The sequence below is a fragment of the Aplidium turbinatum genome, chromosome 13 (genome assembly GCF_918807975.1).
Source record: "Aplidium turbinatum chromosome 13, kaAplTurb1.1, whole genome shotgun sequence".
In the NCBI taxonomy this organism is placed as follows: Eukaryota; Metazoa; Chordata; class Ascidiacea; order Aplousobranchia; family Polyclinidae; genus Aplidium; species Aplidium turbinatum.
Window position 1 is genome coordinate 12,475,885 of NC_137484.1, and position 13,046 is coordinate 12,488,930.

General features: G+C 39.8%; 2 protein-coding genes across 6 annotated transcripts; both read left to right on the forward strand.

Annotated features, from left to right (window-relative positions):
• The first annotated feature begins 1,871 nt into the window (after positions 1 to 1,871).
• LOC145782161 (26S proteasome non-ATPase regulatory subunit 5-like) lies at positions 1,872 to 3,436 on the forward strand. The gene has a single exon (XM_082593924.1). It carries the CDS (start codon positions 1,904 to 1,906, stop codon positions 3,434 to 3,436), a length of 1,533 nt encoding a protein of 510 aa, XP_082450050.1. The 5' UTR covers positions 1,872 to 1,903.
• Positions 3,437 to 4,414: 978 nt separating this feature from the next.
• Positions 4,415 to 13,008, forward strand: LOC145782159 (uncharacterized). Of its 5 annotated transcripts, none has more exons than XM_082593919.1 (19): positions 4,415 to 4,580; positions 5,444 to 5,584; positions 5,706 to 5,905; positions 6,669 to 6,828; positions 6,965 to 7,096; positions 7,385 to 7,507; positions 7,760 to 7,824; positions 8,121 to 8,335; positions 8,505 to 8,594; positions 8,955 to 8,987; positions 9,109 to 9,204; positions 9,588 to 9,734; positions 9,951 to 10,075; positions 10,237 to 10,362; positions 10,457 to 10,589; positions 10,678 to 10,819; positions 11,042 to 11,295; positions 11,619 to 11,689; positions 12,425 to 13,008. In XM_082593919.1, the coding sequence occupies exons 1-19, from the start codon at positions 4,415 to 4,417 to the stop codon at positions 12,568 to 12,570; spliced, it is 2,565 nt and encodes an 854-aa protein (XP_082450045.1). In that variant the 3' UTR covers positions 12,571 to 13,008. The 5 variants fall into 5 exon arrangements, with proteins under 5 accessions (XP_082450045.1, XP_082450047.1, XP_082450048.1 ...); XM_082593921.1 differs by having other exon boundaries at positions 10,463 to 10,589; XM_082593922.1 differs by having other exon boundaries at positions 10,469 to 10,589.
• Positions 13,009 to 13,046: the final 38 nt, after the last annotated feature.

Here is a 13,046-nt window from a genome sequence, read left to right on the forward strand (position 1 = left end):
TAATAGCTCAAATGACGACCAGCAATTCAATTAGGCTATGCTGTTTCGAATCAAATCATCCATGAACGTAAAAACAATCATTGTATTAACAACCGGATAAGCAGCTTACCACGCAATAGCACTGGGGGTTGGAAAACTTCTTGACTGATGATTTCAATCTGTTTATTGCAAAAAGCTCCGAAATATGGATTCAGGGGAAGCCAAGAAAATATAATTTGCTTCAAATCAAAATGAAATGATGAAAAAAAAACACTCCGGAAAAGGCAATAAGTAAATTATTCGTTTTCTAACTAACAGAAACTGACAGGCCTATTTGAAATTCTCAAACTAGTAGCCTAGTCTAGTAGTTTTGTATGGCAGTTTCATACACTCAGCTGGTGATCTCAAGAACTGCTGACTTGTAGCCTAGGAGACTCTCTCATTCATATAGACGTCAGACGTGTTGGGTCAAATTTAGTCCGGCAGCTTATTAGGCCTACGTTCTGAGATTCTCCAGTCTTTCACAATCGTTTCAAACGCATAACCAAATGAAATTGCTTGGATTTTGAAACGACTAAAAAAACATATTTTGAAATACGGTACCAAAACAAATCAAAGTAGGCTATTTCTATTTCAAATATCGATCTATCTCATCCTTATGCTGATGTAGGACACCGATAAATCACATTCCTACCAAGTTTTGAGTTGTAACTTAAGTAGGCTACTGTACCGGTACTCATTAAAGTAAAATAATTCCTGACTACCCTGAACTAAACGCACTGCAAAATGGAAGCATCTGTAGAGAAATTCAATTGAAGACAATGGCACTATGACGTCACTATCTGCCCCCAGTTTTAACAATCCCATTGTACGTTGTCATGGCCTCTATATAGTCCGTCTTGGGCTGTAGGCTACTCAAATTAAAAATTGACCACAAAAATGCAGCAGCCTAATGATTGAGTCAATTCGGGTCAAAATTTAGTTAAAAATTAAAAAAAAGAGCGCTTCCGCGTAGCTTCGAACTCATTCCCTCTGGAACACTAGCCCGAGTCGTATCCTACGCGCCACCGAATCAGTTGAACATAGTTGTCGAATTTAGAACTTATGTCACAGGCACTCTTCTCGTCTTTTGCTTTGAAAGAGAAAAAGAAATAATTGCCTATATAGTGACGTCATGACCGGTCAAATAGTTTTTCTATTTATCACTTATTTTTTATTTATCATTAAAAGAGAATTTAAGAAAGATTCTAGACTTAGGTTTTTTTTAAGCTAATTTTGCAATTTATGGCTGCACTGTATGGTAAGCGGTGGGATGGCGTGACAGATAAGGCGTTGGTTTTCCAATTATGCAAACCTGGTTCGACTCCCAGCTTCAGCTGGCTGTTGAAAATACCGCTCACCTTTACCCAGGGTGTAATAAATTGGGTGGGCGTAGTGGGTCTGCTACTATTTGGTGAGTCCGATTCAGTGAGAGCCCTATTCGGTGATTTTTTTGAATTTTCTTTGAAAATTATCAGGTACAGTAGCCTAATTATCATTGCCACTTTTACATTGTTTTAACGTTGAAATAAGACCCTAATCCCTAACCGTAACCCCAAACCCTTACCCCCTAACCCCTAACCCTATAAAAAAATCACCGAATAGGGCTCTTACCGAAAAAGGATCTCACCGAATAGGGAACTCACCAAAATGGGCCATTCTGGGGCGTAGTTGCTGAAGTAAAGGCGGCCGAGAGAAAGGAACTGACCACCTTCTCCTTAGTGCCGAAAGTTTAGTACAATGAGAACCTTATCTTCTTATACTCAACACTTGAATCAAGTGTGGGACCCCCCTTTACCTTTACTGTATGGTACCGGTATCATGTTTTTATATAAATGTGTTGCAGCATTGTGGTTCAGCAGTTACAAAATTGTCTTGTGAAACCATGGAAATGTCAATCACAGATTTGATGCAGAGACTGTCTATAAATGAGGAATCTATGCCAACCCTCCTGAAAGTCAAAGCCTTAATCGCTGGATCTTCTTTATCATCCTTAAAAAATGTTGTGCAAGCCAAACACCTGCTTCGTCTATTGAATTGTTTGAACAGTGAGGATGCAGAACAGATCGATGTCTGCTGTTATATTTTGAACACTTTATTCCCCATCGTTGATTCTGTGCGAGTGGCCAATGAATTAGGTGATATTTTGCGAAATGCATTGAACCATAAAAATTCAGCTGTTCAACTTTTAGTTCTGAGTGAACTCTGTCATATTGCAACAACCATGAAAGGTGCCAATGCTCTTAGTGCCTCTCAAGACCTGATTAACAAAACTGTCATGCTGATTGGCCATGAAGAGATTTCTGTTGCGATGTCAGCTGTAAAATTTTTATCTGCGTTTGGTTGCATGTCTGTTAAAGTTGCAAAATGTCTTTTGAGTGATGATAATAGGTCAAGTTTACAATCTCTAAAAGATGTAATGAGCAAAAGTGACGAAGTCCGATACCGTGTATTTGAGCTTGTGTGTAATATTCAGTCAGCATCACCAGATCTGCTACTGTTATGTGACAGCAGTGGTATCCTTGATCAACTTATTAAAGATTTGTCTTCAAATGATGTCCTTCTACGTGTCACATGCTGTGCAATGCTTGCAGACATGGCTTGTGCTCAGCACAGTATAAGTTATCTGGAAAAGTGTGGGGTTGTGTCCTCGATGGCAGAACTCCTGAAAAACTCTTCTTCTGAGCCATTTGCCAATCTTTATGTACCAGCCATCATAAAATTTTTCGGAAACTTGTGCCTATTTTATGGGCCAAGAAGAGTACTTGAGATGTTTCCAAAGTACTGTGAATTCTTGTGTACTTTACTAGAAAGTGGAGAAGAAAATAGCAAAAGAATTGTTTTAGAAACATTGGGAATAATTGGAAAATCTGCTGAGGGAAAGCTCATCATACATGAGCAAGGTGCGAGAGGAATTCAAGCTGTGAAACATATTTGTGAAATACTAAAATATGGAGCTCAAGACTTAAGACTACACGCTGTGAACGCTATGTGCCAACTTCTGGATCATTCCTTAGTTGCAGAGAATTCCATGAATGCCATGACGAAGATTACTCTATCTTGGTTCATGTTGATCTCGGAAGATCCTATCGACTCTGTGTTAGCGTTATGCAAGCAGCCTTTCTTAAGCATTCGATGTTCTGGTTTGAATTTGCTAAAAACGCTTGCAAGTTGCAGCTGGGGGGTTGAAGCAATGGTAGAAGTTGCTACTTTTACAGAATATTTATTGGACAGGTCAACAGAAACTACTAAAGAATCTAAAGAAGCAAAGTACTCTGTTGTTAAAACGTTGTGTGAATCAACCCAATGTGCCAGTGTATTTGGTAATCAAAACTATTTAAGGTTTCGTCAATATGTCAATGAAGGGCCATTTTATATTGAAGCACAGACTAATATTGCTATTGAAGATGCTTCTTAAAACTATGTTACTGGCTTCATTCAATTTTAATTTGGACAGTGGGCACTCAATGTAGGCTATTCAACTCAAAGTTGCAAGATGAGTCATCTGTCAGTGGCAATATATAATAGGCTAAGTAATATATTGCACCTTTTCTACTTTTTGTAGCCAGATTTTTGTAGGGCAATTGCTTAACTTTTTCTGAAGCTGTTCAGTTTGAAAGTATGTTACTTGGAAACATTAACTGCATTTCAACCTGCTTTATATGTTCAATTGGAAATTAACTAATATACGTCTTTTTGTGATAATTTTTTGTTTTCTTGTGAATGTATCCTGTGAACATTATTCTGTTTAAATTTGCGGTTCATCTGCACAAAGTACTCAAAATAGCATGAACACTGAACAGGAAAAGAAATTTATCTTCTGATTTTGTTGTTGGAAATGATTTGAAGGAAATGTCATTTTACATTTATAAATTCTGTAATTGACATTGGCACAGCTGTTTTTTGCTTGTATTGACAGATCTGTCTAAAAATACTATACATTACATACTGTCAAAAATGATGAGTTTCTCGGCAGGTGTGTGGAGGCTACACCGTGAGTTGTCAGGTAGTTCTGATGCCAAGAAGATCGCTCCTTTTAGTCCTTATGCTTGAAATTTTACAAATCCATTGCATGCTATGGAATGTAATGTGCTTAGAAGACTAGTTGTGTGTTGTGTAAAACATCAAACACAAAAAAAGATATTTATGAAAGGAAAATAGACTAAAAAAACAGGTGGTGTCATAATTTCTGGCAACATTGCAGGTTCTGTTCTTTCAATGATGAGAACTCAACGTTATGCTGATAGCTATGAGAATTGCCATTAACTACTTAAGGTACTCCGGGTAGATGATTTCAAACTGCCTTGGAAAAGGTGCAATTTGTATTAACCCCATGCTGTTTGGTTGTATTGGAACACCACTGTCAAGACAAAAGTTGCTTTTGATAATGACGTAAATGAGCTCGTGTTCGGTGCTGTTCATAACGTTAGTCGTATGTTGTTTCAGATATTGTTTAATGTTGGACAAACCAGCAACATTACAAAATCTCATAACTTTGTTACAATTGAAGGTTATATCTGCTCATCTTCTAAAAACATCTTCCATTATGAGCGCCCCGGCAGGTAAGTTTACTAATTAACGTTTGCAGATACGAGTGGCGTGTTTGTATATACTGGGGCTTCTAAAATATTAAATAAGCAATAATATCATCATACAAAATATTTTAATTTGGAAATTGACAAGAACCAGTAATTAAAAACTGCTTGGACAAATAAAGCTTACAATCGTCGTCGTTGTGTAAGCCTCTGGGGCCGAGGGTCTATCCTTTTACTAACCCAGATTCACGATATTCTCTGACTAAGCTGGAAAGCTACTAGAGAGCAGCCAGTCTTTTGTTTTATCATCCAACACGCAGACCTTCCACTCCATTATGTGGCTTGAAAATGGTGCAACTATTGATAGTGTGGTCTGCGGTCTGTTCCTCAGCACCACATTCACAAGTAGAGAAGGAAGAGCAATTCCCCATTGGTGCATGGTTGAGCGGGAAAGCCCGTACGTAGACGGTTGAGGCGCACCAAGCCACCCATACCTGTCTAGTGTCAGGCCGATGGGGTGTGTGTCGGCATTGGGGATGAACGAATGGAGTCTAGTGGTGTTTGACTTCCATTGAGATTTCTATTTATGGTCCACCCAATTAGTCGTAGAGATGTTTTGTCCATCAGCTTCATTGATCAGAAGGATGGCTGACACGAACGGGTGTCTTGATTTCAGTAGACGAGAGTACTCTCTGGGGTGGACGACAAGTGGCTCCCGTGCCCCATCCTGTAAGTAACATATCTGCTTTCAACCAGATGAGAAACTAAACTTGTCAACCAAGAGCCTCCATCCTGACGGCACAGCTGCAGGGGACAATGGACAAACTTACAATATAAGTATAAGTAGCCTACACGATATTGCGCTTAACTTTGTTTTTTTCTATATTTAGCAGCAAAAAAAGGAAAGAAGAAGGGAAAGGCAAAGACTGTGTCATTGAATGATTTTCTTGGCGATGCACAAGGACCAGGAATTGTAAAGAAGCTGGACTGGGCTGATGAAGCAGATGAAGATTTTCGCTCTGTCAACAGTTGTGAGTCACGTCTTAACTTTAAATGAATTTTTCAATGAAGCTGAGCAATGGTTGGGGTGTAGTTTACATCTGGATCCTTTAAACTTACAGTATTTTTTACGCATATTTTTTTTACTTTTAGCTCTCACCTACCAGAGCAGCACCTACCAGAGCACCTCTGCTCCCAAAGTGATCCAGCTTCCTACTGCTCCAAGAGCTGCTCGCTCAGTGGAGATTGACCGCAGCAGGATACCTGAAACTGGACCCTTCACCGCGTTTGTTGGAAACCTTCCGTATGAAGCAGATGAACAACTGATTCAAGAATTTTTCAAGGACTTGCCTGTACGTAAGCTTTCACCCGTCGCTCAACTATAACTTTTTACCTTGACTACAATTTCACCAGGTTTACTTGTATGGTTTCTTGCATAGCAAATGAGCTTCGTAGAACGATTTTCAAAGCTGCAAAAGTTTTTCTAAATATATTACATGTATTTTTTGTAAATCGTCCATCGACACTTTTCTGGCCACTGCACACAATCAGCTCTCCTGCATTTTAGTAAAGACTGCCAGTTCGTTTTTGTTTCTGAAAATTGCATCATGTCTAACTTTGAATCTACGAACTTTTTCTCGATTTGTTGGATTGCTGTTCGTATCCGCCTGGACAAACCCCACACACTGTTTAAGAACAGAATCAACTGATTTTTCATTAAAAATAAGCCGCTAAGTTTTCGAGAAAGCAAGAGATTTAAGAAACTAATTTTTCTATTCCTAACGCCATGGTTGGTTGGTTCTGAATCTTTATCCTCGGACTGACAAAGCCTTAATAGGTTATTCCTGGTAGTATCGCATACTTGTAGAGGCTCTTCACGCAGTGCCGGTTACCGAGATTGGCAGAGTGAAGTTTTCCGATTGTTGAAGTGTTGTTGCCGGGAATTATTCCATTCACTAGGTGCCGCTGAATGGAGAGCAGTCCTGAAAGTGTGTTGCTCAAGCGCACACCCCAAGAGTCGAACCAGCGCCGCGTGATCTTGAGCCGGGCGTAACCACTGAGCTAATGGGGCAGACCTTATGACACATCACTGAATCATCGTTGCATTTCCTACAGATTGTTAACGTGAGGTTACCTATTGAGAACGGACGGTTCAAAGGGTTCGGATACGTTCAGTTCAACGACAAACAGTCTCTCATCAAAGCTTTGGAAATGAATGAGGAGACTCTCCAAAAGCGAAATATTCGTATAGATGTGGCCGACAATCAAAATAAAGGTGGTTGGTATTCAAACATGCTCAGCTCTTTTCTTTACTTTGTTAAATAACTTTGGGTTTGAAATCAAAGTAAACTTGTAAAAATGTCGTAATTTTTGGCAGATCTCCATTTTTAATATACTTTTTATGCGATCAGATAGCGGCGGTAGTAATTGGAGACAAGGGGGAGACAGGCGAGAAAGTGGTCCTGATCCCACCGAAGGAAACTGGAGACAAGCCGCGGCGGATGAGACTGCTCGACAAGCGGCAGAATATCAAGACAAAAGAGGTTTCTACTTAAATTGATGTTGTGTTAAGTAATTGCAACTTAATGATGTGTATTAACAACATATTATTCTCAGCTGCTCTTTTTCGCACTCTCTTGTTAGAAACCATGTTGGACATATCTAAACCTTGACTTCGATTTGATTCACCACATCGCTGTTTTTACCTGTGGCTTCTATGAATTTAAAGATATTTACGGTCACAAACAAGTTTAACTTTAGTAGATATTAGGACAGAATGTTTAAAAGTTGTTAAAATATGGAAGTTTGACTGTTAGTGTCTTTCCTGTCAGATGCCTCTTGCGGCGGCAATGCATTGTGGGAACAACGTCATCGTTCACGTGATCACGGCGAACGCTACGATCCAGATCGTCAGCACGCTGGCTATAGTAGACGGCAGCATTACGATTACAAAGGTCTAAGTTTGAACACTTAATGTTCCGTGCCTTTTAGTTTGTTGCATCACTGGTCACTTCCACAGTTTGTTTGAAACACTTTGTCAGTTTTATTGTTAAGTTTTGAATCATTTGGTTCTTTTTACATTTTTCCGTCTCATGTGTTCTTTAAGTGGTAGATACTGTGTAGCCTAGTCTTTGTTTTTGTGAAGTCGCATTGTCGTTGTTCACGCTGATACTATTTGACTGATCTATTGTTGTTCTTACGCTCAGGATCGTATCGAAACGACAGTTACGAAAGCGGTGGCTATAGAAAAAGTTCCCAAAGTTATGACCAGGTGCGTTCATTGAAATACATTTGAATTTTGTTAGACTGAAATCTATAAGTTTATTTTGTATCATACGAAATCGTTACCCAACCAGCTTGTCTTGTCCGTGCATCGAATTGCTGCTGCATCTCCGATTACCTAGTAGACCACAATCTTGTGTGGTACTTCTACTTACTGCAATTACCCAAAATTCCATCTTTCAACTGTATTTGCTTTATAATTGTCAAATTTTGTCAAATTGTGTTCAATCCTCATCTCATTCCTTGTGCGATTGCTTTGACAGCCACCTACACTTTCCTTCGCAGTATGATCGACGTTACAACGACAGATCGGGCTACGGGAGCAGAGGCTACAATGATCGTAGCGGATACGATCGGGACAGCTTCAGTCGCGGTGGTTTCAGTCGGCAAAGAAGCGACGACAGTTTCGGTTCCAGAAGAGATGAGCCTCCTCGCGAACGACCGCAACTTAATCTGAAGCCCAGACAAAAACCGCTTGAAGATGACACTGCAGTGACAAGGTAATCGCTAAGACATGCGATTGTAGGCAATTTGTTTGTTGCAAGTTTACCTTTAAGCATCAGTACTCCTTACGAGATGCGATTTCCTTTGATTTTGGACTGAACAACAATTTTTTTTTATGATTAAAACTACTGGAAGTCTACAGATGATACTAAACCACCTTTTTAGCAGGTCTTCGTCGATATTTGGAGCTGCAAAACCGGTTGACACGGCTGCCAAAGAACGTGAAATCGAAGAAAAATTATACAACAAACAGCGGTGAGGGTTGAAATTAGAAAATTACATTACGTGATGCAAAACTCCGCTTTTTCTGGCCACACTGGAAAAGTCAGTTCTCCATTTATTACTTTTTTTTGCGTCTCAATACAAGCTTCCTTTCAACAAGAAACCTTACGGTGCTTTAAAGTTTAAACAATCGTTGCTATTCATACATAGCTCACAAAAAGTACAGCAATTTACTCTGAAAAAAGATACTCTTCTAGTGTGGAGGGTAAGCCAAAAGCGAATGTAGTTTCGTATACCTAAATTTGAATTCCTGTGTTTAGAAATTATTTTTTTATATAACCTTGGTGCCGTAGCTCAAATAAAAATCTTTTACCTTTATATTTTTAATTTCAGAAGCGTTGAAGAGCCTCCAGCACCTGAAAAAAAGTAAGGTTTGCTTTCAGTTTTCTTTTTTCTTTTTTTAGTGAAGTTTCTACGTTAACAATGTGATTTTCTCTATTCTGTATCTTTTTGGCAAAAGTGGTAAAAATTCTATGCTTGTTTGCAGATCTTCTAATATTTTTGGCGGTGCAAAGCCGATCGACACTTCAGCTCGGGAACGAGAAATAGAAAAGAAAATCTCCGAACAAAAAGAAAGATTGCTGTGAGATTGCGTCTACCATTTAGCTACTATTTAATATTTTTCCTCTTTTTTGCAGCTTTCTTCGCTACCCTTGTATCTCGGATGGCCTTTGAATGTTCTTACACTTAAATTATAGCTGTTTTAGGACGCCACGCAAAGCTTAGGCACTCATTCGTGTGCTATCTTACTTGATTGATTGAATCTTTATCCTCGGACTGGAAAACCTTCTTGCAGAGCTTAATCCTGGAAGTTTCGCATACTTGTAGACTGTAGTGGAGAGGCTTTGAATCAAACCTCGAACATGAGTCATTTATTTTCCTTTAAAAATGTCGCCTGCCTGTTGAGAGTTCAATATTTTACTGATGTTGTCTTTCTTATTCGCTTACTTTGTCTTTTGTTTTAAGATCTGCGTCAAAGACGCCTACGCCAGAGCCTCCCCCCGCAAGAAGCTCAGTGTTCGGCGACGCCAAGCCCGTGGACACTGCAGCTCGAGAATTAGAAATCGAAGAAAAAATTCGGAAAAGAGAGCATGAATATTCATCCGCTTCAAGGTCAGACATATTGAGAAGTTTGCTTTTTATTCGGCGCTATTTACTTTTCTCAGAGCTGATCTGATGATGTTAAAGGTATCTTAGCTGGCAACAGCTGTTCCTTTTTACGCCGATTTAACATCTGCAGACAATGCGTCAAAGCAGATAGAAGCTTGTCTTGAAATTAGTTTTCTGACAAACACCACTATTTTCAGTGTCGCTTGTGTTCATTTTCAGAGATGAAAGGAGTTCCGGAAGACATTCTAGAATTTCGAGCGAAAGATCTGACGATTTGGCTCCATCCTCTCCAAGAAGAAGATCCCGGACCTCATCAGCTAGATCCTCAGAGGAACATTCTGAACGTAGGCTATGGTGACGTTTTGGATCCTGTAAAGTTATTATTGTTATAATTTTAAGCTTACTTGATTAATATTGTAGAGCTCAAACAAGTGACATTGCCAGTATTGCTTGCGCAAAATTTTTTATTGCATGAAAGTCTAATGTAAATTGACCTCATGTTTAGCCGCGTTGTCTCAAAAGTCATCAGAGAGTGAGATTCGCAAACCCGAATTCAAACCGGCCCCTATCCCCAAGCAAAGCGCCTGGGTGAGAAAACCTCTCGCGATGGACAAGCCAACCCCCTCACAGGGTGAGTCTTCACTTTAACATTTTTTCTTAGTTGTCGAATTACATTGTGGGTACAATCTACTCGCTGTGCTCATCTTGTTATCCTTTTTGAATAGAAGAAGTTTCAGGTCCTGGACTCGAAGATCCTTCATCATCTTCGACCGCGTGGAACCGAGGTCCCCCTAAATCCAAGACAGGAGTGAGAGAGGAAGCGGAAGGAGATTCAAAGGAAGATGAGGAGGAAGCTCGGTGTGTTGGATGGTTTAGTTTATTAAAATTTTGTGAGTCTGCTTAGAATTTCATCAGAGAGTTAAATAAATTTTCATCATCCATCCAGGAGACCCGAGGGAGCATCAAACGAAGATAATTCGTTGCAGAATCGAAACGAGCCAGGAGATGGGAGTGAAGAGGGGAAACCTTCTTCTACCTCTTATAGACCTTATCGACCAAAGTCTGACGCTAATTATAATTCATACCAGGTATGTCACGTGATAGGAAATAAAACGTTGAAGTATTGTTCCGGAAACTGGATCTAATCAGTTATGCCTTCACCCGAGACTGAGTTAAACTTTCCAAGCATTAGTTTAAGATTTAGTCTATAACCACGCCACAAGCATAGTAGTGTGACGTCATTAATTTTCATGTTCCATTTCGGGTTATTTGTTGTTTGACTGAACGAGTTGATGAACAAAATTCCTCAGAGTCGGAGAGATCCTGATCAAGGCAGGTACGGCGGTGGGCGACAAACTTCCGATCGGAGTCGAAACTATGACGCCAATCCTAGTTACCGTGACAACCGCAACGATTCGTATCGCGGCAACCGCAGCGACGGTTACCGTGACAACCGTCGCAGCGGCGATGGAGACAGTCATACGTCACGAAACAATCGTGGATACACGGATGACCGTGGCTCATCGAGAAGCCAGCCCGACTCCGGAACTCGGCCGAAAAACAGGTGATAAGGTCATCAAAAGTGGCAGGAAAGCATTCTCTTTTGACTGCACTCTCGGGATTTGTTGCGCTTGAGCTCAGTTTGTGTAAATTTTTATGAACATAACCGTTATTTTTGAAATGTAAAGTAGAAGAATTTGCATTTGGTGTTAATTGTACCGCTCATTTTGGTTAGACGATTTCATTATAAAGCAACTGCAATGTCGTTTGGAATCGTTGAATATCATCTTGTGTTCTCAACTCTACTTTTTTCTAGTAGCTTTAGTCAGTGTTCATTGTTCAAGCGCCCATTTTGATCAGCAATCAATCTCTGGCCTTGTCATTTAGAAACGATTGGAGCGAAAAGAAACGAGATTCCAGCAGAGATTCTAGACCCGAATGCGATAGATCTGACGCCGGTAAGAATCAACGCTACAAATTAAGTTAAATCGATCAAACAAAGTTGAAAAATTGTAGTGATTTAAAGTCAACCATGGCGCATACAACTTGGACTATCGCAACATGCCGTGAATGGTTGTCTGTATTAATTCTGACGTTTCCTCAATCGACACGATCATTATCTTCAAGATACAGATCGAGTAAAGCTTGCATATCGTAGAGCACACGAAGTATGTTGTAGAGGACGTTGAAACAATGTTAAAAGGAACTAACAACATAAAAAAAACAGTGGAAATTAAGAGTTCAACCATGGCCACCTAGAGATGCGGCCTGATTTGTCACATTTTGCAGATTTTGATTACAGCTACTGCTGGTGCTTGACTGACATTTTTTGAGATGTTTTTACTTTTTGCGGTTTCCTAATGACATAAAACTTTTTTGTTGCCTTGGGGAAGCAGTAGCAAATGAGAAAAAGTAAGTTGAAAAACGTAAATCAGACCGTTATTGAAAATTAACAGTCTGATTAAAATCTTCGAAATCAAATTTTCTTTGTTTTTCAACATGTCAAGATGTTAAAACCTATTGTGTCATCTGGGGAAAAGAATAAAGAAAGTGTAAAAATCTAATTTTTAGAAAAATTTATTTAAACGTTCGCCCAAAGTTAGAAAAACCTGGAAATTTCTGCTAAATGTGACAAATCAGGCCGTGTCTTTAGGTGGCCATGGTTCAACTTAATCTTTCAATGTTTACTTCAGCCGGACAAGAGCAGTCATCCAGCAGCACCCGACCGTCCAAGCAACGAACGAAACAAATGCCAACATTGGAAGCGGAAGCTCCCGTTCATTTCGCCACAGAAAGCAAATTTGCGTTACTCGCAATGGAGGATAGTGATCAAGACTGATTCCTTTTTCAATCAACGATTTGCGAAACTGCCGCCCTGACAACAAGTGCCATTAGTTTTTCATTCAATCATGTAAAAACGACGGCTCTTGTTGTCATGCTGTATCTGCTGCTCAGGTTACAGCCATTTTGTCCCCCAGTGATCGAAGTTTCAGCGTTGTTTACAAACAGGCTCACCCGACCAGCAAAAGTTGGCATTTTTTTACATCGCTTCAGCGTCCCGCGATGTTGAGAATGATCACTTTTTGATAGCTGGGCGCAAATGGTGTTATCTTTATCTGAAAGTGTGGTAATAAATTGCGGGATTTGCTTCTTTACTTAATTTTTAGAAGCGCCGAAAATATTTTACTGTGGTGACTGGGTGGAATGTACAGTTGATTGATGAAGGAAATTTGTGCTATTGGAGCGTTGTGCATATTTGTTGAATACAGGGGGAAAACTGAAAGTTTTTGTGCTGGTTTGTTTTCTAGCTGTGTC